The following is a 25,544-nucleotide window of genomic DNA, read 5'->3' as shown; positions in this document are numbered from 1 at the left end:
ATGCAAATGTTCATTTAGACAAGCCAGATTCATTTTTGAACAAAGTGCTTTGGACTGATGAGATCAAAATTGAGTTATTTGGTCATAACAAAAAGTGCTTTGCATGGCAGAAGAAGAACACCACATTCCAAGAAAAACACCGGCTACCTACTGTCAAATTTGGTGGAGGTCCCATCAGGCTGTAGGATGATTTGAAGCAGGCTGTCCATGCTCAGCAGCCATCAAATTTAACTGAACTGGAGAGATTTTGTATGGAAGAATGAACAAAAATACCTCCATCCAGAATCCAGACACTCCTCAAAGGCTATAGGAGGACAGCGTCTAGAGGTTGTTAGATTAGCAAAAGGAGGCTCAACTAAGTATTGATGTCATGTCTCTGTTGGGGTGCCCACATTTATGCACCTGTCTAATTTTGTTATGATGCATGTTGCATATTTTCTGTTAACCCAATAAACTTAGTAGTATTTCAACAGTGACATTGTTTTCATAAGGCATGTCTTTATATTAAAAGGAAGTTGCTACTTTAAAAGCTCAGCCAATGATAAACAAAAATCCAAAGAATTAAGAGGGGTTCCCAAACTTTTTCATATGACTGTATATGGACACTTTTGCTAAGTTAAATTCATATTTGTTTTTAATTTATAACTTGTGAGCTTGTAATAAATTGCTTATGCATTCTAAAAAACATGTGGTCCCCATTTAAAATTGCCTAAAGCTTTCTTGTTCATTTTTTTTTTCCTGAGTCTTTTTAGAAGTTTAGGTAACAATGTCCTAATTTTGTGATATCTTAGTATCTTTTATGTGTATTTTGCCAGCATATATATTGGGTTTTTTAAATTTAGGTAAGTCTTTTACCACAGGTTCCTCTTTCATATTTCAAGTAAAATCCACTTCATACATTTGTACCCTAAATTAGAGTGACAAAACCTTCAAGATTAATTTCTGATCTGTGAAGTGATAACAGTTGTACATTGTAGTACTGCCTGATTTTTTTTTTGTTTGTTTTGTTTTGTATTTATGTAGCTATTTTGAGAACCTGCCTGTATATCTGCGTTGTTTCACTGTTGGTTGGGTCTACACACGAATCCTGTCACGAGGAGTGGAGGTTTTGCAGAGGCTACGCATGTACAAGGTTGGGATAACTTGATCATGTTCTAGTTATAGTACAAGTGAAAACACTACTATTCATTGTGAATAAAATATTGCTAGAAACTGAGTTTTTTTTGTTTACTTATTTTGACTGGGCGATTTCAGTTTTAGATATTTTGCTCATCAAATTTGAAATGATTTGGCAAAGTGACAAAATAAAAGTTTGATATTTATTAGAAACATACAGTATATTATCAATTTTTGTTGTTTCCAACAAATATTTGTGAAACTACAAAATTGTACTGTATTTTGTAAAGCAATTTTTGATCTAGATGTAATTTTAAATTGGACATTCTGACTGCTATAAATTCCTGGTGGCATCATGTTTTTACTTTTAACAGATTAGCATAAGTAACACAGTCCACTAGACCAGTGCTTCCCAAACTCAGTCCTGGGCACCCATTGTGGCTGCAGGGTTTTGTTCCAACCAGCTTCTGTTTTTTTAATTGAACTCCTGGGCTAATTAAGTGAACTGTTATTTCCCAAGTTCTGTGTTTTGGTAACAATATAGAAATTAGAAAACTAAGTTTTCTTTTTAACAATATTTTCATCTCGATTTTCATTCTCTTTTTCCGGGTGTTCTAATTGTTCAATCCATTATTTACTAATTAGTGGGTCTGACGCTAAAGTAGGTGCATACTTTCATGATTCAGGGTTGTTTGCCTCGGTGTCTGCTCTGCTCGTTTTTAATTGTCATTAATAAGATGCAACAAAACTGTTGTAAACAAGATAAAGAAAATCTGCAGCCACAGGGGGTCCCCAGGACCGAGTTTAGGAAACACTGGTTTAGACATAATCAGGAAAACGCTGATGAAGAGCTTAGCTACATTTAACTTGCTGTACTTTAAGTATTACAGCAAAATATCGCATCATTCTTCAGTGTCAAATGACACAGATACCAGGAGTCTTACCCAAATTTACTTGCCATGCAGTCTCGCATATGGTTGTGCAAAAGGCATTCAATCTTTTATGAGCATGAAAAATTACATTCATCGTATCTCATCAGCAAACACAGATGCAGACAAACATTCCCGCCAGTTAGAATGAATTATCTCATTCACGATTGGACAAGAATGCTTTGCTTTTCCTTGTATATTGTATTTGAATTATAGCATTCAATAACCCCAGCAGTGTTGAGGCACTCCACTTATTGAAAAATAGTCCAAATAGAATTGTATTTTAAATTAAGAACATCTTCTTTCATAAAAATACATTATTCAACTTTTTTTTCCCCAAAGAGTGTTATATTTAATCTATCCATGCATATACATTTTTTTTTTTTTTTAAACTTGTCATGATTGGTAGGTGTTGGAATCTATTCTGGCAGCACTTAGAATTAAAGCAAAAACCAGCTCTGAATATGATGGCAGGGTCCTGCAGTGCACAGTTACCGACACTGCCCCATGTTTGGCCAATTTACAATGATAAATTCACTCAAACAGGGAAATAAATTCTAGCTATTTATATATATATATAAGGTACCTTAACCAGGGCTTGTGTTCTGCAGGTTGGCACCACAACCTTCTACTAGAAGTTTGAAATGTTTTGTAATTCAATTGGTTAATTATTGTATTCCATTGAATTTCAAGTATTTTTAATATCTGCCAATATTCTGTTGTTTCCCAAGGTAATTCATAAACAGTCTTTCATTTTTTTTCAGGAAGCAGTAGAAGAGCTTCGTAACTTACTCTCTCAATCTACATACTGCCCCGATAGCAGAGGGAGATGGTGGGATCGCCTGGCTCTTAATTTACAGCAACATCTTAAATGTATTGATCAGGTATGTGTAAACAAAAAATAATTTAAGCAGTGCAGGAACAATGTAGCCAATATTTGAAATTACCTTAGTGCCTAGCCAAAGTACTTTATTTACAGTTTTGAAGATAAATACACAACTAACTATAGAAGAACCTTGCATTAATTAACAGAATGACACATTGAATGAGAGAATGGCAATCTAAAGAAAAAGAGCAAAAATATATATATATATTTTTAAACAAGATATTTTTACTGATACTTTCGATGATTTCACTTTCTGGGCCTCCTTTTTAAAACTAATTTTTTCATACTATTTGGGTGTTAGTTATTGGAGCTATAGGGCTTTTCCTTTTCCATTTATTTATTTATTTTGTTAGTGTATGTGTGTGTGTGTGTGTGTGTTTTTTTTTTTTAACCATTTCCGTTCTTTCACAAAATGGCCATATGAAGGACAATAAACAATAACAACACAAACGTTCAGGCTGACTGGGCACCATTAAACTAGCAATTTCCCATTGAAATTCTTGTCTAAAGTTTCACCAAGGGAATATTATTTGTTCTGGCAAGTCTTTTAAATGCTGGCAGGTTATCTAGTAAAGTCACTAAATCTTTTGTCTTGTTTTACACATGTACCTGCACTGCCACGACTCTTAAATGCAGTGGCCTGAATTCTTTTCCTCCGATCAAGTGACTGTGGACGTGTGTGTTTTCATGTAACCGGCTCCTGTTAAATTGGAAGAAGGAAGACCTTAAAAAGCTAAATGTAGGTTATGTCTTTCAATATGAAAGTACCACCAGTACCCAGAAATAGACAATGCATTTGCTGGCTTTTACCCTGAGGTTATTAATCTCGGAACCACAAGAACAAAGCAGTTGCAATGCTTAGTCTTTGGCCTGTTCTGTCTTCTTAAGGGCTAGAGGTGATGTTCTGCACGGAAATGTGCTGCTGGCCCCCATGGAGATGTTTCACTGGTGGTACACATTGAGTGTTTTTGTTCAGTTGTCAAGCTCTGTTAGTGTTTCTTGTTTTTTTTTTGTTTTGTTTTTTGGCATATTGCAGTATCAATTTGTAGTGCAGATGCAGTCTTTTGCGATCTCAAACAGTACACTCTTACAAGCACATGACTATGACTGTGAAGTTTTAGTGATAAGTTGTGTTCAGGTTAGCAAGATGAATGTGTTGTGTATTTAATGAGGCTGGACTGCACAGAACCCATGCCAAACCCTGTCACAGACTATTTTCTCCATCTGAGGACCAGTCAATAGAATTCACCTGGGAATATTGGGAGTGCATAAGCCTTTTGTTGAGGATTATGTCCCACACGGTAGGAGGTTTACTACAAAGCCGACACCTAGACTGAGAGCAGATAAAAAGAGAAAGGAAACTGCTACTTGCATTCCATTATATGTATTAGATAGGACATTATCTATTGGGTTTTTACATAATGCTTAGACATAGTGCTTGGAGCTCTGCCTTAAGAGTGCAATGCTTGTCTCATTAGACTAAAGAGTTTTTTTCCTCATGTCCTTTAAATGCCATATGGCAAATACCAAGCGGTTGTTAGCCACTCTACCCTAAGTGCCTGATTAGTTAAATATTGCTGTTGTCCTCCCAACATGTTTTTCCATCTGAACACAGGACCTCTGAAGCTTGTTGGGTTTTTGGTCGCCTCTCTTACCCCAAGAACCCTTCTTACCCAGTTTGTCAGTTTTGCCAACTCAAGGAAGAGTCCTGGTGGCTCCAGATGTCTTCCATTTTACAATTATTGAGTCATTGTGCTCCTGGGGACACCCAAAGCTTCAGAATTGGTTTTATACCCTTGCCTTCATCAGTCCTTTACCTCAGTTTGATCATGGAGGTCTACAGAGAGTTCCTTATACTTCATGGCTTGGTTTTTGTCGTGACATGCAATGTGAATTGTGGACCTTACATTCACACAGATGTGTGCCTTTCTAAATGGTGTCCATTCAATTCAGTTTCCCAGTCATGGACTCCAATCAGGTTCTAGACACATATCAAAGATGATACACCTGACCACAATTTGGAGTGCCACAGCAAAAGGTCTGAATACTTACTGTATATGAATGAGAGATTTAAGTTTTTAATTTTTTTTTTTTAATAAATTCTCAAACCTTTCTGAAAACATGTTTTCACTTTGTTATTATGGGTCATTCAGTGTAGACTGATGGGCAAAGTAGCAGATTTATCAATTTAAAAGTAAATCCACAGCACGATAAAAGTGTGCAGAAAGTGAAAAGGTTGGAACACTTTCTGAGTCCCCAGCACATATACTGTACTACCTATGCCATTCTTTCTCTTTTTCAAAAGGCTATACATTGCATTAAAGAAGGTCTGTCTGATCCACTGGTTCGGACAGGACATCGACTGTCCCTCTTCCAGCGTGCTGCCAGAATGAAAGAATCACCAAGCTGTAAAAAGCACTGGAAACTTCTCCAGGATGTCCCATCTATGGATGTGCAAGATGTCTCGCATGTAAGTCAGTGTGTGTTGCTCGTCACGTTTTAACTGGAATATAAAGAGTTGATAGTAATGGACTTTCAGCCGTCCTTAGTTCCTGTTCATCTAATGTATCCAAGGTAATGTTGATATTCTAAGTTCCTTAAAGGCATTATGTTCCACAAAACTGTTAATTGAGTGATGAGGGGGATTATTGCAGTGTAGTATTGCAATATTTTTCATTGTCATATTTTGCTGAAACAAAGTGTTCTTTTTGGATAAATGTAGCATTATTTCTATAATTACCAAGAAGGCTCACAACATACTTGTTCCATTCTTATAAGAATACAATAACCTGTAAACCATTTTTCTTTTTTGGTGCAGAAAGGCCAATAACATCTGCTATAACATTGGCTGCAGAAACTCCAGTACAGAATGCTCAGTCTGCATATTGAGTCAAACATTTAAGTTCATCTTTGTGTTTTTACAATGTTTAGTGCGATGTTAGAACTTAGTATGAAATATAAAGTTTATAAATAGATAGGTCTTTTATTTGTCCCATGGAGATATGTACCTAAAATAAAAAATACAAATATTAAAACAATTGAAACAATCATGGACACCCCTTGGAAATTGTCCAGGAAAACACCTTTAAAGTATTGAATGTAAAAATAATTCTAGTCCTTTCTGTAACAGTTGGCATAAAATATATTTGAAGATTATGCAAATAAATCAAAAACCAGGCACTTTGTGATCACAGCTGGGTGGGGTACGGCACAAATAACTCTTAAGACAACAAGCATATTATTCAATTCCAGCTTTATTTGTATTAAAGTATAATTAATACATTAATTTTTCCAGTTAATCATCATTTTTCATTTATATGATTTTAGGTTGATTATTTAAAGTCTAAGATCGATCTCTTGAATCTCTATCCTGCTCAGCTACTATATGTAGATTTTTGCTTATCTTTATTTTTGGTGTTTGACCCAGTAGATGGTGCTAATGCACCTGTTAAGGCTTTCTATGGAAAAAGCACTTTACTACTTTGCATAAAATGGTGTGTCCTCTTTAGCTGAAATCAGCGTCTTAGACACTTAAATCGGATGTGTGGACTTAATGCAGATTCAAACGGTGCATTGGTTAAGATCAACTGGAAAAAAGCAAAGCCATACATAAGCTGTGCAGCTCAGAAGTTAATTATATTTGTAACAAAAAAAAAACTTGAGAAATCACTTATTTCAACATCACCCAGAAAAGTTGTCTCAGTCAAAATCCAAACAAGAAGAAGTTTCCATTTAAGCTGCCTCGTGCCCGAAAAATAACTATAGCAGTTTTTATCTGTAAAGGTAAGAGACACTACAACACACCTCACCTGGCAAAGCAAGGGGGCAGTTGTTGGAATCTTCAATGCAGCTTGCGATACAAAAGTGAGCGTGTGATCAAATTGGCCGACTTGAAGTAGCTCCATGATAGCGGCCTTATCAGTCACAATGGCCAGCTGGTTCTTTGTCTCTTATGTTCCATTCATTTAGTGCCGCTGTCAAAAAGCATCAGATCCTTTTTGTCTGAGGACTGTGAGGACACATTTGTGAGACTGATTAACATGACTGCTACAAGTGAGCAACTGAAGATATGTGTAACTTGTAGAATTATAGAAAAACACAAGTCTTTCTGCTCTATCTTTAATTTTGACTAATATAAAATAATTTTAAATGTATAATAGGGGAATAAATTTGGCTAACAGTTTAGTTGAACTGTGTCTACATGGAGTTTCATAACACCCTAATAGGTTATTGAATAATATTTATTGTTTTAAGAAGCAGTATTTGATTATTTATTATACTAGCCAACCCGCTACGCCGCATAATTATTTATTGATGTGTGAACACTTCCTGAAAGACGCAGTTGTCCAAATAGGGAGGGTTTGAGGATACAACTGTCAGTGAATGAAAAGGTGGAACTCTGGAGAGAGCAACATACAATTGTCCGTGACTGAAAACAGGTTTTGGCAGATACAGGCATATCTTTTTGAAAGTTTGGCCCTGTGCCTTATTAATTGTCATTGCAAATGGCAATCTAACAGCAAATTGTCTGTGTGTAAAAGTAAAAGGTAAATTTGAATCTGATGGGGTCAGGGAAATCTGGGGAATAAGGACAGTTTGTGAGGTAGCAGCTGTGATAGTCTTACAGTTGGCAGGCGGGGCTCTGTCGTGCCTTCCCCATGACGGGAACGGGAGGAGGGTTAGAGTGGGCAGTTGGGGCTCTGTCGTGCATACCCCATGGTCAGGCAACTTGGTCGATTATAGAAAAGCAGCCGGAACCAAAAAGAACTCTGAAAAGTCAACGTGGCTCAGAGGTGCATGTGGACTGTAGCACAGGCGAAATCGACTGAGGCTGTGTATGGTGAGTTGTTGCATGTGGGCACATGAGCAGGCAGTGCACATGCCTCGAGAGCGACGGTGGACGCAGGAGGAGGGTTACAGTTGGCGGGCGGGGCTCTGTCGTGCGTATTCCATGACGCAGGAGGAGGGTTAGAGTTGGTGGGCGGGGCTCTGTTGAGCGTATCCCATGGTCTTAGAGTTGATGGGCAGGGCTCTGTGAGTTGGCGGGCCTGGCCCTGTCGTGCGTATCCCATGGTCTTACAGTTGGCGGGCGGGGCTCTGTGTCTTGCATGCCCTTAGTGAATTATATATATAGATTATTCGCAAGATGACACAGATGTTTTATAAGGTGGATGTCATTGCATTGCATTAAAACAAGGAGCCCCCATAATATGTGTAGCTCTGATTATGGTGAATGTTGGTTTTTTTTTTTTTGTTTGTTTGTTTGTTTGTTTTTTTAAAGCAGTGATATTTTGTTCCACATATTCCAGATACTGATGTTAACTGTTCATTATTTCTTCTTAAATGTCGCTTATGCATATGTTATGAAGTCACTATGCAGACACCCTTCAAATAAAGTGTTATTGAAATTTGTCATGTTATGTTAATGCGCTCTATACATGGTTAAGTAATTTCTAAAAAATACCACTTAAATATATCAGTGCATGCTAATTCAGTCAAGATAAAGTCGAGTTTAATCTCGGGGCATTGTGAATCGGAATCACATCAGATCCGGACATCAATGCTGATATTCAACCCTACTGATCAGACAAAAGTTCTGCCAAGATTTTTTTGCTCATGTGTGTTATAATAAATTATATATAATGTATTCCAGTTCACTTATTCAGCAGTAGGAAGGATTTAGCCTATTAACAGTCAATGATTTGACAACAGTGCCCAGTTTTAGTGATACTGTAGTGTCTTGGGTAAAGCAACACTCATTAGTTGACACATGATAATGGGCGATTTATTTATTTTTTGTCTCTCAGTAGAGTATCTGCTTATTTGTGCGATGATACAGAGTAAGTCATGGTAATGTGATATATTGTAATGTTACTTGTACGTTAAGTTCATTTGTTGTCATGAACATGGAAAAAGTGTTTTCTGAAATCTAAACCTTTGCCACATCAATTAGACATTGTGATTAATTTTATGTACTTAAGATGTAGGAGTAGCTACCTTAATAACAACGTCATTGGTCATTTTCAGAAATTTAATACAAATGTTAAAATCAATTTTTATCCAGAATTTTGTGATAGTTAACATTGACCTTGTTTATAAAATAACTAAGGATAATAGAAATATTCAATAAGTTCATTAAATTCAAAAATAAAAGTATTTTAAAACATCCGTCTATCCATTTTCTTAACTTTCTTCATCCTGAGCAGGGTTTTTAGGGAGCTGGAGCGTATCCCAGCAGGCATAGAATAATCAGGAACAATCCCAGGACAGGGTTCCAGTCCATTGGTGGGCGAACACACTCATACACCCACCCATCCACACCCTAGGGCCAGTTTATCATCACCTAACCTGCATGTCTTTGGACTGTGTGAGGAAACATGCGGACAAAGGAAGAACATGCAGGGAGGACTTGGGACGTGAACCCTGGTATCCATTCTGTGAGTCAGAAGCACTACCACGACACCACCATGCTAGTGCTTCACATACGTATTATACGGGCGTATCACTAATGTGCTAATGACATGTTCTTATGGTGTGACTGAGGTGTGCAAGAGAGACTCTCACACAATTTATTGCTGTTGTAAGAAATCAACAATGCCGAAACTGGCACAGGGCATTTAACAATTCAGAATATTTTATGCATTACCATTTTTGAACCTTAAATAGTGAAAAAAATATAAATATACACCAACACACTAAATTAGGAGTTAAAACCAAGAGCGTCTATAGGTTATGTTTCTCACGCCAGAAACCTCCTTTTCAGAATACACACTTACTTATTCATATTTTCTGCTTGCCCCATAATCCTCTGCAGAAAGCAGTTGTATTTGTCTCTCAGATTAGCCAACAACCTTTTAACTAATGGCACCAATAGTGTGAAAAATGGAAATGAAAATAAATGTCATTCAATTTTTGTAACAGAAAGCATTCAACTGGAAGAATCCTAACTCTCCTCTTTTAAGTCAGTGGGTAACTGATGTTATATATTATCTCAAATTGGAAAAAAATCTAATTCACACTGTACATAACTTTTTCAAAACCTGGCAGGATCTGATCAATAACATTTTAGAATAAACATTTAGATTGAGGAAGCGGATTCTCTCCCCTATTTTACTCCATTTATCTTTATTTATTTATTTATTAAATTATCTATTCCCTTATTTTTATTAGCTTAAAGTTTTACTCTGCTGGCTCTCTTTCCCAGAGGTGGAGGTTGATTTGTTTCGAAATTTTTTTGTAAAACTTGATTTATTTGTATGGAATGTTATTTGATTTTAATAAAATCAATCAAATAAAAAAAAGCATTATGTTGCCATCTACTGGACTGAAAAATGCTTGCGTTATTAGTGCAATACTTTACAAAATGCCTACCTACAAAAATGATAGATAGATAGATACAGTACAGGCCAAAAGTTTGGACACACCTCCTCATTCAATGTGTTTTCTTTATTTTCATGACCATATACATTGGTAGATTCTCACTGAAGGCATCAAAACTATGAATGAACACATGTGGAGTTATGTACTTAACAAAAAAGGTGAAATAACTGAATTAAACCATTTCAGGTGACTACCTGTTGAAGCTCAGAGAGAGAATGCCAAGAGTGTGCAAAGCAGTAATCAGAGCAAAGGGTGGCTATTTTGAAGAAACTAGAATATAAAACATGTTTTCAGTTATTTCACCTTTTTTGTTAAGTACATAACTCCACATGTGTTCATTCATAGTTCTGATGCCTTCAGTGAGAATCTACCAATGTATATGGTCATGAAAATAAAGAAAACACATTGAATGAGGAGGTGTGTCCAAACTTTTGGCCTGTACTGTAGATAGATAGATACTTTATTAATCCCAAGGAAATATTCATATAATCTTAGCAGCATCATACTGATACAAAAACACACACAAAAAAAAGAAAAATATTAAAGAGTAATAAAAATGCATGTAAAAACAGACAATAACTTCGAAGAATGTTAGCATTTACCTTCCCCCTGGGGTGGAATTGAAGAGTCGCATAGTGTGGGGTCTCCTCAGTCTGTCACTGAAGCTGCTCCTCTGTCTGGAGATGATACTGTTAAGTGGATGCAGTGGATTCTTCATGTTTGCTTAGTGCCCGTTGCTCTGCCACAGATGTTAAACTGTCCAGCTTTATTCCTACAATATTTGGTGGCAGTTTGAGCCAAGGTTTTGTTAACTTATTTACTGAAATTCAATTATTTACAGTTAAAATAGTAACAAAATAGTAAATTGAAATCTTAAGTCATACTATCGTTTTAAAAGCTAATATTGAATATTGAAGTTATCGTTAATCGCTAACCTTGTGCTGCTGCGGTATCTCCACAAATCTAACCTAGGAGCCTAACATTTGGGTATGGTGATGCTGTGAATGGTGCAGTTGGAAATGTAAGGAGAAAGGAAAACAAGCAGATATTTTTATTTTAACATTTGATTTACTTTTGTTGAAGAAACATTGAATTGTCCTAATATAATTTGCCATAACTTTGCTGATTTGATTTGGATTCGTAAAACATTTACTGTTGATTCATTCATTAAAGAATAATAATAATAAGTTTTATTTATGTAGCACCTTTCATACACTCCCGGACGCTTTACAGTTCAATACAAGAACGTAGAAATTACATACATGAAGAAGAATAATACTCATTGAAGAGATGTGTTTTTAACAGATGTTTGAAATTAATAATAGACTTTTCCATGCGAAGACTGAGAAGGAGAGAATTCCACATTTTAGGGGCCATCACTCTGAAAGCACTCCACCCATAGTTATTAACCTGTATTTAGGTACAATGAGTAACTTAGCGTCCGATGATCGTAATGCACGGGCAGGAGTGTAAGGAAGCAGCAGCTCAGACAGATAATGAGGGGCTGAACAATGAAGGACTTTAAAAGCGAGAAGAATAATTTTATATTTGATTCTTGAAGAAACCGGTAACCAATGTAACTCATACATTATTCAAATGTTCGTTCATGTCATTAACATATTAAAATGTGATATGAAAGTCAATCATGTAAATGTAATAAAGTCTAGTTGGTATTAGTAGATGCTTGTCTACGTACGAGCACACATTTTTAAGAGTACACTTACCTGGAAAATGACTTCTTAAGCAGAGTGGGGACCCTGGTACTACATTAGTAATGAGAGAGACAGCCAATTAGTGACAGGGGATGATTAGGGGGGCTAGAATGACTAGGCCGTGGTGGGCAATTTAGCCAGAACATTGGGGTAAACCCTACTACAGGGTGGTCCAGATCTAATTATGCAGGTCCAGATCGTCTGGATGACTTTGATTTATGCGGGGACGATTCCAGTTTGGCGCAAAGACGATTCTTCATGTCGTCAGTTCGCACACTTCTCGATGGTCCAGGATTTTTCAGGTGATTTTCTATGTAATAAACTTAATAAGTTATAGCGTAATGAAAATTGCATAATTAGATGTGGACCACCCTATATATTGTGGTTTCTTGGCAGATTCCATCCTTAGCTGTTGGGTGTCCTCTTGTTTGTATTCACAGTTATGGCCGTGTTTGTAAAAGAAAATCTAAAAAGCAAATCTGAAAATGTCCGATGTTTGGCATAGTAGTGTCTGCCTGAAGTTTGTGATGGACGTTGCTTTGCTTTGCAGGTGACCATTCGAGGAAAGATGTGTCCACAGACGGGGATGGGAAAATCAGTGTTCTTGATGGAGGACATTGTCCAGTCGCAAGGACAAAATGAAAACCCCTCCACCTCATCAGAGACTGTCATGTGTTCAGTAGAAGAGCTGGCGTTGGCTCATTACCGACAGCAAGGTTTTGATCAAGGTATACAACCGAAGCTTTTATTGACTCATTAATGGTGGGACAATGTCTGAGTCTATGCCTCGAGTGAAAACAGAATGTTATTATCCTCAGTGCAGCTAGTTAAAGAACCTGTACCCCCATAATACATTTATGTTCTTCCATTTTCCTTAATAAAATCTTACAGGATTTAGCTCAGTCATGTATTGCATTATAGTCTTTGAGCCGAGTGCCTCAGTAAAACTTTCATGGACGAAAACGCTCAAATTGCAAAAAGAAGTTAATATTCTGCAGTGTGGTGGATGGATGATTACCAGAAAATCAGTTCACTTGTGTGTGACAACAAAGGACTGCTGAAAAAAAAGTTTTCAATGGACAACACCTTGTAGAGCTGGTAATGGTAACCAGCACTGGTGTGGTACATGATAATTTATTTAAAATGCTTAAGGCTGATGTGAGTGTACACTGTGTGCATAATTATTAGGCAAGTGAGTATTTTGACCATATCATCATTTTTAATGCGTATATTCCAACTCCAAGCTGTATTAACTTGAATGCTTATTGGATTTAAGCACGTCAGGTGATGTGTATTTGTGTAATGAGGGAGGGTGTGGCCTAAGGAGATCAACACCCTATATCAAGGTGTGCAGAATTATTAGGCAGCTAGTTTTCCTCAGGCAAAATGGGCCAAAAAAGAGATTTAACTGACTCTGAAAAGTCAAAAATTGTAAAAAGTCTTTCAGAGGGATGCAGCATTTTTGGAATTGCTAAGATATTGGTGTGTGATCACAGAACCATCAAACATTTTGTTGCAGATAGCCAACAGGGTCGCAAGAAACGTGTTGAGAACAAAAGATGCAAATTAGCTGCCAAAGATTTGAGAAGAATCAAACATGAAGCTACCAGGAACCCATTATCCTCCAGTACTTTCATATTCCAGAGCTGCAACCTACCTGGAGTGCCCAGAAGTACAAGGTGTTCAGTGCTCAAAGACATGGCCAAGGTAAGGAGGGCTGAAACCCAACCACCACTGAACAAGAAACATAAGTTGAAACGTCAAAACTAGGCCAAGAAATATCTGAAGACAGATTTTTTTCAAAGGTTTTATGGACCGATGAGATGAGAGTGACTCTTGATGGACCAGATGGATGGACCTGTGGATCAGTAATGGCCACAGAGCTCCACTCCAACGTGGAGGTGGGGTACTGGTATGAGCTGGTATTTTTAAAGATGAGCTAGTTGGACCTTTTTGCATTGAAGATGAACTCAAAATCAACTCCCAAACCTACTGCCAGTTTTTTGAAGACACTTTCTTCAAACAGTGATACAGGAAGAAGACCATGATTTTATGCAGGCCAATGCTCCATCACTTGCATCGAAGTTCTCCACTGCGTGGCCAGCCAGTAAAGGCCTTAAAGATGAAGGAATAATGACATGGCCCCCCTTCCTCATCTGACCTAAACCCTATCGAGAACTTGTGGGCACTTCTTAAACGCTAGATTTACGGGGGAGAAAAACAATACACCTCTCTGAAGAGTGTCTGGGAGGCTGTAGTCACTGCTCCACAAAAGCTGATCGTCAACAGATCAAGAAACTGACAGACTCCATGAATGGAAAGGCTTATGACTGTTATTGGAAAGAAGGGTGGCTATATTGGTCATTGATTGATTTTTTTGAAATGTCAGAGATGTTTATTTGTAAATTTTGAGGTGTTTGTTTATTATTCTCACTATAACAGATGAAAATAAACAAGTGAGATGGGAAAATTTTCATTTTTCCTTTAGTTGCATAATAAATCTGCACACTAATAGTTGCCTAATAATTGTGCGCACATATGTATTCCCCTGACGATGTTCACACTCACATTTCCGTTGTGAAACATTCAGGTTTATTAACATTTTGGATTGACTGATAGCACTGTGTTTGTTCCATATTAAAATTAATCCTCAAAAATACAACTTGCCTAATAATTCTGCACTCCCAGTACACTTGAAAATACTGAAAATGAACTTTCTGCCTATCCTTCATAAAAAGAGTAGACTATGGTAAGATAAAGCCAAGTCATAGTCTGCTGATGGGAGTCTTATCTCTTATTTTGTCATTAGATTCCAGTTTTCAGTACCGCTAGAAATCAGAATGGAGCTACTTAATGGTGGAGTTGACATTTATGTGAAGTTTTGTTTTTTGTTAATGTTGTTAATTAGGGATTCATGGTGAAGGATCAACATTCTCCACACTGTTTGGCCTCCTCATGTGGGATATTATTTTTATGGGTGGCATTGAAGATGTTTTCAGAAACACATATCAGGTATATTTGTATTAAAAATATTTTTTGAATATTTTCATTAAGAAATTATAAACTTTTATATTAAAGTAATGCATTTCAACTTTTTTTGCCTTTAGTAATAATACCTCATAATATACAATGTGTTTCCCTCTTTTAATTTTAAACTCTGCTAATAAGTTTTACTTCTGCATACTAGAAATACATTATAAAAATAAATAGCTTGCACGCTTTTTTTTTTTTTTTTCCTTCTCACATAGGTTTGCCCCTTGGATTTGCACACAGACAGTTTCTATGAGAACAGGAAGACCCCAATAGAAGAGAGGCTAGATCTACTGCAGGAGGCTAGTGTGGAGACCCTACAGATGCTCGTGGCTGAGACCTGGAACTCCCAGCAGGGGAAAATAAACCCACTGGTCAACTGGGAACGCTTTGTATCCCTTGAGCAAGCACAGGTGAGTTAAAAGCCATTTAGGAGAAGGCGTGGGTTGGATTAATGTCAGGGTTTCATCTCAGAAGTTCATTTAAATGTCTCTCTGCTAATTTTACTGAGAGGTTTAACTTGCTGTTTGAAATGAAACAACCACCTGTGTTTTTTTTGTTGTGCTTTTCTATAACACACTTAACTCTAAAGCACTTTGCATCTATTGAGTTTGGTATGACTGGCTACATCTACCAGTGTTCAATAGCTGGAGACTCGCTCAAGGTGAGGATTATATGGACAGTATTTCCATTTACAGTACAGCACTTCAGCAAATAAACCCCACTATGGGTAACCACTTATTTGTTATAATTGCAGTGCACACTTTCACTACAATTTTAGATTGTACAGTATATTTTGTTTTTTTGCAGTATAATGTATACCACTGGTACATCCAAAAGTTGCTTTTAAAGATGCAAACTGTCAACTGATAACATTTTAAAAGCAAAGTTTGGCATCATTAGCTTAAACAAACAAGACAGGCGTCTTGACCAATGAATGAAGGGAGAGGCGGGTCTTGAATTCAGAAGCTCAATTTCACTTTTGTGCACTACTCTTACTTTTCTAAAGTATTTACTTAAGAATATTTTGGCAAAAACATACAGTACATGTATTTTGGACATGGGAGCATATGACTGGATGAATGACATGAGGGTTACGTAACACGAGTTTTTATTTCAGTTTATTTTTGTATAGCGCTCATTCCTGAGTAGGGATACAAAGCACTGCAACACGTTCTCCTGTAAAGTGCAAATTCAAACTTTACAAGCGACTAATTTACATAATGAGTACCTAGAGGTCAGGGCGGCACGGTGGCGCAGTGGTAGCGCTGCTACCTCGCAGTTAGGAGACCCGGGTTCGCTTCCCGGGTCCTCCCTGCGTGGAGTTTGCATGTTCTCCCCGTGTCTGCGTGGGTCTCCTCCGGGCGCTCCGATTTCCTCCTACAATCCAAAGACATACAGGTTAGGTGGATTGGCGATTCTAAATTGGCCCTAGTGTGTGCTTGGTGTGTGGGTGTGTTTGTGTGTGTCCTGCGGTGGGTTGGCACCCTGCCCAGGATTGGTTCCTGCCTTGTGCCCTGTGTTGGCTGGGATTGGCTCCAGCAGACCCCCGTGACCCTGTATTCGGATTCAGCGGGTTAGAAAATGGATGGATGGATGGTACCTAGAGGTGTTTATTTCATGGATGTTTCAATAACGTTTAGTTGTTTGCTGTTGTTTGGCATTGGCCTCTGATGGCCCCCACGCTCATTGCATGGGAATCTTTATCTCTGTTATCCATTGAAAACGTTTGATTTTTTAACAGCTAAAAAAATGTATCGTATTTGGGTGGAGTATTCCTGTAAAACTTTAAAGGTCCATTTTTTTTCAGTACTTGATTTACTTGGTGACGTAATGCCTGTTTAACTTTCAAACCCCTTCTTTTCCAGAGTTTAGCGGTTTGCCTTGGAGGAGTCTTCTTAAGTGGGCTGATCAGAAGACTTTGCAAGGACTACAGGCACTGCAGAGGGGGGCTTCCTGACTTGGTTGTGTGGGAAACACAAACCCTGAAGTACAAAGTGAGTTCCTCTTTGCGGACAGAACTCTCATAAAGGCCCAGCACGTTCTGACAGTTGAGGGATACAATGTGTGTGCTAGCAAATTATATTCAGGGTAAATCCATTTTGAACACCTCGACACTGAACTACAAATATGAATTATTGTTCACTAAAATGTTACATCAGATTAATTTGGAATTATGAATGAGTTCAAGTAATATTTCTCACGGACGAGTATCCATTTTTGAGACAAAATGCTGTAATGCTGCAGCCAGTGGTAATTTGAACTTCTAAGTGCACATTTAGGCTTTGGTATTAATGCTATAAAAGTAAAACAAAAACCTTTATCCATTGATACATCTTTAACTTTCACAGCTGGCCTCTTATTCTGAGACTTGCCTTGTGTTTTTCCTCTGCTGTGGCACATTTTCATTACTTTGTTACCTTGTCATTAGTTCTGTGTCAGACTTGGGTGATCACCAATACTTTAAGCTGCAAGGTGCCAGACTCGTGCATTATAAACACAAAACCTTTTTTTAATCAATTACTTTAATTAAACTTATTGTCGTCTGGTAGGTCACTTGTTTGCTGGATGTGTACTTTAGGCCAACAATGAGGTTTGTTTAATGTCAAGGCTAGTAGCCTGTGTGCCTTGCAGTGCACTGTGTCATCTTGAGATTTGGCCCATCATTCTGCATACGTTCACTTTGCACCCAAGGTGTGCTTTATGGTTAAGGACTGACGTTAAGTTTTATAATAGAGTTGCACTTTTGTCATTACCTATAACTGGCAGTGTGCAGAGAATTCAATTGTGTACTTATTGTCATACAAACTTATCCAGATGAGGCCTGGGGGGCAGTTGGTGCCTATCCTGGCAAGTTTGGGTTGTGTGATTGTGCCTTGTGCTAGACTGGCAATCCTGCCCATTCAGTTAAAACCAGAGGGTTACAGTATGCCATTGTATCCAACCCGAAGAGCGTTAGCTCCCTGAGAATGAGTTCTTTCCTGATTGCGGCGTGTTTCGTCACCCAAATCTATATAGATATAATGTAAAAAGGTGATACCCCTCCCTTAGTGATACGGCGGTAAGAAATCACATAACAGAAATAACTTTGCTGTCTTTAACTCTTTGAGGGCTGAATATTTTTTGCAGGCAACTCCGTTTTCTGAAAAGCACACAAAGCAAACCTTTCCCATGTAAATCAACGTTAAGCATCTGCTGCTGTGGCTGCTGTTAACGCCTGTTCAGCATCTCTGGTGGCAGCTCAATGGCTGGTAGGAATACATGGAGGGTTGACTGCCTGGCCTGTCTTCACGTAGCAGTGCAACGCAATCTGGTTTGTACCTCTCATCATCGTAAGTGGCGGTCCTCCCAGGTGAAAGTTGCTGTAGGCGCATCAGCTACGTAAGCGTGTTCAGCACCACAATCAGCTGAAGCCAGTACCTACCTCACTTTCGTTTTCAATCTCTATCTCCAGATCACTTGCATCAAATTCGGAGTCCAACAAATCAGAGTCCAATTCGGCGATAATACGTAAAATGTCATCCAAGGAGTATTTTGCTTTGTGCATTCGCCTTGGTCTCTCACCAGAGGTCAATGCAATTTTAGAGGCTGTTTGCTCTTCGCTACTCACACATGCGCAGGTAATTGAGGTCAAATCAACAAAGCTAACTTTCCTTCTAGCAAAGAGAGATGAACTAAAACATAACGGCGAGTTCTGTCACCATTTACACCCGATTACCGTCCTCTACCTCTGAATCTCGACAAAAGTCGACATCCGCCCTGAAAGAGTTAATGACGGCTTATGCTGCATAACAGACGAAGGAAGCCAATGGCAAGAACCCAGTTCGGGAATGGGGGGCCCGATGTGTAGAGTCTGCCATTTTTGTCGCTGCATTGGAAGGATTTTCAGGATCGGATGACGTTATCTCCCATCCATCTGTCAGCTTCAAAGGTGTGCCGGGCAATGTTCCAAGGCTTTATACTCTTTCTGCATGTGCAGGCCCCCACTTAGATAAATCATGCCATTCCAGACAAGGCAAAGAGAATACAGTTTCATGCTAAAAGACACACAACAATCTACTATATATATATATATATATATATATATATATATATATATATATATATAAAATCCTAAGCCTAAAAGTGTGATGTTTTTATGTCACTTTTTTGTCACACTTTAAATCAGGTGTATTTTAAAACCTACACATTTGTTTGGTGTCATTCTTTTCAGAATTTATTGAACTTTAATGTGCTGTTGTTAGATTTTCAGATTCTTATTCCGTTTTTAAATTAGAAAGTTGTGGGGTGGACTACCAGGCTGCAACTGAGGGTTGGAGCACCAAGAAGCTTGTACTATAATTTTAAATACAATCATTTTCTCTAACGGAGTAGCTCAACTGCGGGATAGATGGGAGCCCAGCGTCCGCCCCCGGGTTTGGGAAGCAAAGTGAGCAATGGGCGGAGCCTCCTAGAAGTTTATACTGGTCATCAGTCTGACTGCCCGTTTCCCAGTTGTGTCTATCAGTCTTGTCTTAATGCTTGCCAAGCAGTTCTTATATGGTGAACCCCTGTGCTAAATCTGGCTCTGTGTCAGCTGTGTATGTGAGTAGAAAAAGTCAGATTTATAAAATGAATTTGCACAGAGATGTATTAAACTTATACACGTATTACAGCCATCAAGAAAATACATACTATCAATTCCTCAACAAGTTTTTTTTGTTTTATAAGATATTCATGTCTTTGTTACAGTCTTCTGCTGTGTAAAAGAAGACCGTCCTAATTGCGTTATTTTCTGTTTGTAGTTAGTTGAAGTCAAGGGGCCCAGTGATCGACTGTCACACAAGCAGATGATCTGGTTGGATGAGCTGCATAAATTGGGAGCAGAAGTGGAGGTGTGCCATGTTACTGCTATTGGAGCAAGGAGTCTACGTGTAAGCTAAGGACTGTAAACCTCTTCCATTCATGTGATTTTTATATAATAAATTATGAAATGAATTCTATTGGGTGGATCCTGATCTGTTTACACAGAGAGAAACCAAGGGACGTCTGGGTGGTGACAGACATAACAGAGGCGCCTCATAGCAGTGGCTTGGACTTGAAGTCTGACCAGGGGCAAGTGTTAGTTGTAGTCTGCCATCTTAAATTAAATTGGGTTTTCTTTTCTCAAACTTCCCGTCAATTGTCCCACCCACTTCAGTCCTGGGGGCCCCTGACGCTGCAGGTGTTTGTTCCTGCCAATTTCACAGTCAGGGAGTCATTTCTACTTTTAATTGATCTCTCTGTTCAATTTGCTGTCCTTTTTACTTCATCTTACTTTGCCTTTAGAAAAGAGAATTAGTATTAGATAAGAAACATTTGTAATCTTTGCCGTATCTTTGGATACTTAACTGTCATTCTGCCTTGAATTTGTTTTTTTCGGAGGAGTCTGCTGTCTCAATTGTTAAACCAAATACTGACAAGCCCAACGGGCTGCAGGGTGCAAGTGACACTGACTGCTAAAGGGTAGCTATATCCAGTCACTAATGTCATAAATAACCAGAAAATAAAAGTAGAACACCACAGTAAAAAGTCCAAAATAAATACAAGTTTAGCAGAACCAGTGTGTAATTTCTGGATTGGTAAAAAACCAAGCTGGGAAATGACCGCTGTGTTAATTGGTTCAATTAAGACGACTGGAGTGCACTGGAGGACCCCTTTTTTAGACTTTTAAGGACTGAGACGACTCGATTGCAGTGTAATATTCTTAAAGCAGACGACCCAGACTCCTGGCGGACAAGCGATTTGTTTTTGGCCACCACAATTATTGAATACAATTACAGTGACGCAGGCGGCAGTGTCTTAAACCGCTCGAGTATGTTCTAAATCATAGAATGCAAAGAAATGAGGCTTCACGTAAAAGCATAAAGCGTGCAACTCAAACAGAGGCAAAGTGGGGCAAGAGGTGTGGATTATTATTGCTGAAAATTAAGTTTTTATTTAGTATTACATTACCAATTAACAGTTTTGTTTCAAATTGTGCCATTTTAATAACACAGCCTTAATACAGAAAGAGTGCATAAAAAAAAAAAAAAACTAATAGGAAAATAAGGAAGATTCAAAGTGAAGTATATATTCCAAAGGCAAACGGTGGCAGATTTCTTTGATAAAGGTAGGCAGCTCAGTATTGGCAGTTTGTTGGACCCCCGTCATGGACGCCACTCCTTTTCTTTATTTGTACCAGTGACCCTGCCAGGGATCATTCACACCTTTTCTAGAATATCCACACGGCTTTGTTTATGAGATCTCAGCCTTTTTTAACCAATGAGTGGACAGGGCAGTGGTGTCAACAAATTAAACCTTTATAATTTACACCAAGGCCTGTCAAAGAAAAATGACCTGCTTTATGTAGACCCTTCAGGGGGAAAAAGAAACTGTCAAGCCGTGATCTCAAAATGGCAAGACTGACTGTGCTAATACAGGGTGGTGCAGGGAAACGGGAAATTCTGGAACTGGGTGTTGGCAGTTGTTTGAGACCAATGTGACCCTGTTTAGATCCCCCTGCCATTAGTTATAATGGAGCAGTGGAGTGGTGTGCAACGAGCACTCGCTGTGAAAGCCTTGTATTAGAATGGCAATAGTGTGACTGCTGCGCAAAGGGAATTTCAGTGTCATTACCAGTTAGGATGTCGTGATCGTGTCCCGTCTGCTCACGAGATTGGGTGTGTAATTTCAAAGAAACGGGTTCAGCCTTAATAAAAGAAGTCCCCAGATGGAGCCACTTCACATACTGCCCGACAGTCGATGGCAGGTAATTGACGATTGTTTAGAAGGCGTGACATTTCATGCAATGGTGACAATCCATTGGCCTCAGAGATCCCCAAATCTCACTGTTTGTGAGGAAAGCCACACGTCCTGCAACCATCGCTGGACTGAAAAGGACGATTGAAGAGGAAATCGCTAGCATTCTTCTTGACGTGTTACGTCGAGCAATGCAGAATTTCCACAACAGGCTGTCAGAATGCGTACAAAGAAATGGACAATACCTTCATGAGGTTTTCATCAAACGAGTATTGAATGAATATTGATTACCATCATTAGTCTCATATACTGTACAACACATTTTATCATTAAATGTATTTTGTAATGCGTTTATTCGTGCACTGAATGTCAATTGAAAGTTTCCCGTTTCCCTGTGCCACCCAGTATTGGGGCTGAAGTCCACAGAAGCCTTGGGACAGTTGTACCCAACCTTGTTGAGGAACTACCAGGAATAAGAATTATAAAAATAAAAAGAGCAGTGCTCATCTATTTAACGACTGGTTTTGAAAACGTAACGCGAACATTTTTTTTTTCCCCCCCAAGAAATGTTACAAATATATACTTTTTCAAAATATCTTTAGGACATGAAACCTTTTACAATTTTAAAAATATATACAATCTAAAAACAGTGTCAAAATTCCATTTTTAAAGCGGTTGTATTGTACCATATCCGCAAATAAGGAAAACCTCATATAAATATCTAGTAATCCCTTTATCCACGGGTGTCGAACTCCGGTCCTGGAGGGCTGCAGTGGCTGCAGGTTTTCATGCTAACCGTCTTCTTCATTAGTGACCAGTTTTTGCTGCTAATTAACTTCTTTTGCCTTAGTTTTAATTAGCTTGACTCAAACCCATTAGTTGTCTCTTTTTCATTAATTAGCAACCAAACAATAATGAGACACAAACGAGCCGCCACATGACCAGCTCACCAGTGCCCATCACACAATATCTGAAAATAAAGAAAGGTGAAGGTCTCGGTGAGGTTGATCTCTCAGGTTGCCAAAACATTTTGACGAACAGAAAAACAACTGTTTTGGAAATGTCTGCTATGGCAGAATGAGAGCAGCAACAGGCCACAAAATTAAATAACGGGATTAATTAACAGCAAGAATCGGCTTCTCTCTAATAGATTGGTTGGAGTTTGAAATCCCAGTTTAGCTGCTCATCTGTCGACTCGTTTCACGTCTCATTTCTGTTTGGCTGTCATTTAATGAAGAAATAAATCAATTCAGAGGACTGAATCCTTAAAAACAGGGCTACTAAAATGATGGGGAAAAGAGTTAATTAGCAGTGAAAACTGGTCACTGATTAGGAAAAGGGTCAGAATGAAACCCTGCAGCCAGTGCGGCCCTCCTGGTCTGGAGTTTGATACCCCTGCCTTCATCACAAACCCCACTGGGCAATGCAAGTGAATCCAAAACTTCAATCACACAATAAATCTTGCTTAAATAATATCTAAATGACCACTACTGATAGTACCAAACTACGGGACTATAAAAATATACACTTTTGTCAACTGCTAGGCTTGTAATGAGGGTTAATCAATGATCACAATTTACAAATATGTGCAATTTAGAATTTATGCCAACCATTTAATTGAAAACTCCAAACAAGGATTTCTGAAGCCCATTCATCAGCTGCTCCGCCAGACTAACTAATCCTGCCAGACCCCAGGTGGTGGGAAGTGTTAGTACGTTTAGTATTTTTAGACCGTTTAGTATTTTTAGACTCGGCCGTACCTCTCTGCTGCTGGGACCGGTGGCCCGTTTCTTCTTCAAGTCTTAACGCCAGGCATGTGCTCTCCACAGATGCCCGTCTGTCTTTGTTGTACGCCGAGGGCGATTTGCCAGCTCAGTGTACTGTACAGCTGCCAGGTCAAGTCAGCTCCACTACTGGCACCCCAATTTGGTACCAACAATTATTCTCTTTACTTGATAGCGCTGTTTAATTAGTGGATTTGTTTTTACTTCTAATTTCATATTCCAAAAAAGTGCAGTAGTGTGTTTACATTTAGAAGAAATAAATATTTGCATTTCTACCATATCTTTAAATGCTTAACTCTGTCATTTTCATATAATTCATGCTTTTTTTGTTGTTTTTCTGTGAGGTTTGTGCCCATAAATGTACCCAAGTACTGATTGGCAGAGCAAACAACACTGGCTGCTGAAGGGCTGGTGCTTCAGTGTTACCCACTTGGATGCTTTTTAGTCAGAGAGCTTAGAGAAGAACAAACCATTAAAAAGCCTGGCAAAAGAATTTGTATCCATCTACCACACACGGGTTTGCTGCATTTGGTCAAATGTTTGCCTAATCATTTCTGGAAAAACAATTCACATAGAAACTGTGAAAGAGCAGCTTGCTTAATTACAAGGCGGGAGTCCACTTCAAATAAAGTGGCAGCCACAGGGGGCCTCTGGGCTGAACTTGAGTCTCACACAGGGCACCCGAACTGGCATCCTTGTGGTTGATAGTCCAGTCACTGCCTGCCCATCTTGTGCCCCTGGTAACTCCCAACTTTCCTTTTAATTGGGAACAATTTGCACCTCAGTGTGTTTTGTAGTCACGACATTGGTCAATCTGACCAAGTAATCCAGTAAATTCTGGACGCCGACACCTTGCCTGGTACAAGTGGCTATAAACGGGTCATTCTAAACTACAGTTCGGCGGGCTGCGACTTGGAACTGTCGGTATATGTAATCTTAACGGTGTTAGAATGTCAGAGCAACTCGATGAAAGTGGGAGTTTAACCACAGGGGCCAAACAAACCCCCTTTGCTGTTACGAGTCAGACAGGGAGCCCATCGTAGAGGAGGGTGTAGCCTCCATTAGGCTGCTGTTCACCAACACTCCACCGTAAGCGCTTCTCTAAGAGTAAAGCTACGTCTCGCCAGTCACACACGCACACACACGTATGTATGTCAAGGCCTCACGATCCCAGTGGGCTGTCCTAACTGTATCGCTGGACTTATAAGCACACAGAGGCAATTAGGTCTTCCAGAAATAATCCTTCAACACCCCAAAATTCCAAAGGCCTGTGTCTGGTGCACAAGGTCCTGCGCCGTTCTTATGAATACAAAAGAGCTTCTCTAATCGGCCGTCTTCATATATTTGCGGAGAACACAACCTGAATAAGGGTCTCCTTATTTGTTTAAATTGCTAAATTCGTGACGAAACCCCCGTGCTGGAGCACTAGACTTGGTCAGCAAGTCCTCCTCTATGTCTTATTACACATCACGACTTATCAAGCGTTAGACTTACCTATCAAACACAAGTTTTACCATTTGATAACCAAGCTGGTTTGAACTTCGGCTGTTGATACAACTACCATAAATCAAAACACGTTCATCAAGGACAATCATCCACTCACACTTTGGTAAATAGTGACAGTTCTAGTAGGCTGTTAAAATCATTTTTGATATATATGACAAATTATAACCAAAAAACACAAACAAACAAAGCGCGCCAGAGCTGCACAGCAGCATCGGGTCGCATCTCTCCCAAGCACCAGGCGGAAGAGTCAGTGCACTTAAAGGCAACACCCTTAACAAGTCCAGGAGCGGCGTCTACAAGTCTCAGTCGTCACTCTCCGTTCCATGCAGGCAGATGCCGTTATGGCACATCATGCAACACGTGGACAGCAGTTCGTGATCCGGGTGTGTGACGCCGCACTCCACTCGCTGCACTTACAACAAACTTCTCTATTTGTGTCTGT

General features: G+C 38.9%; 1 protein-coding gene across 1 annotated transcript in view; it reads left to right on the top strand.

The window, feature by feature from the left end:
* Nucleotides 1–20,030, top strand: part of fan1 (FANCD2 and FANCI associated nuclease 1) — a 24,323-nt gene extending 4,293 nt beyond the window's left edge. The window contains exons 2-9 of the mRNA XM_039771376.1: nt 965–1,132; nt 2,810–2,929; nt 5,237–5,401; nt 12,574–12,751; nt 14,932–15,035; nt 15,272–15,466; nt 16,922–17,050; nt 19,838–20,030. Of these exons, the coding sequence (XP_039627310.1) occupies nt 965–1,132; nt 2,810–2,929; nt 5,237–5,401; nt 12,574–12,751; nt 14,932–15,035; nt 15,272–15,466; nt 16,922–17,050; nt 19,838–19,975 (1,197 nt within the window). The 3' untranslated portion in view covers nt 19,976–20,030. The remainder of the gene's footprint in view (nt 1–964; nt 1,133–2,809; nt 2,930–5,236; nt 5,402–12,573; nt 12,752–14,931; nt 15,036–15,271; nt 15,467–16,921; nt 17,051–19,837) is intronic.
* Nucleotides 20,031–25,544: the final 5,514 nt, after the last annotated feature.

This window comes from Polypterus senegalus, chromosome 12 (assembly GCF_016835505.1).
Source record: "Polypterus senegalus isolate Bchr_013 chromosome 12, ASM1683550v1, whole genome shotgun sequence".
Lineage (NCBI taxonomy): Eukaryota > Metazoa > Chordata > Cladistia > Polypteriformes > Polypteridae > Polypterus > Polypterus senegalus.
The sequence above is the reverse complement of the archived record's forward strand: the minus strand, read 5'-3'. Positions and strand labels throughout refer to the sequence as shown.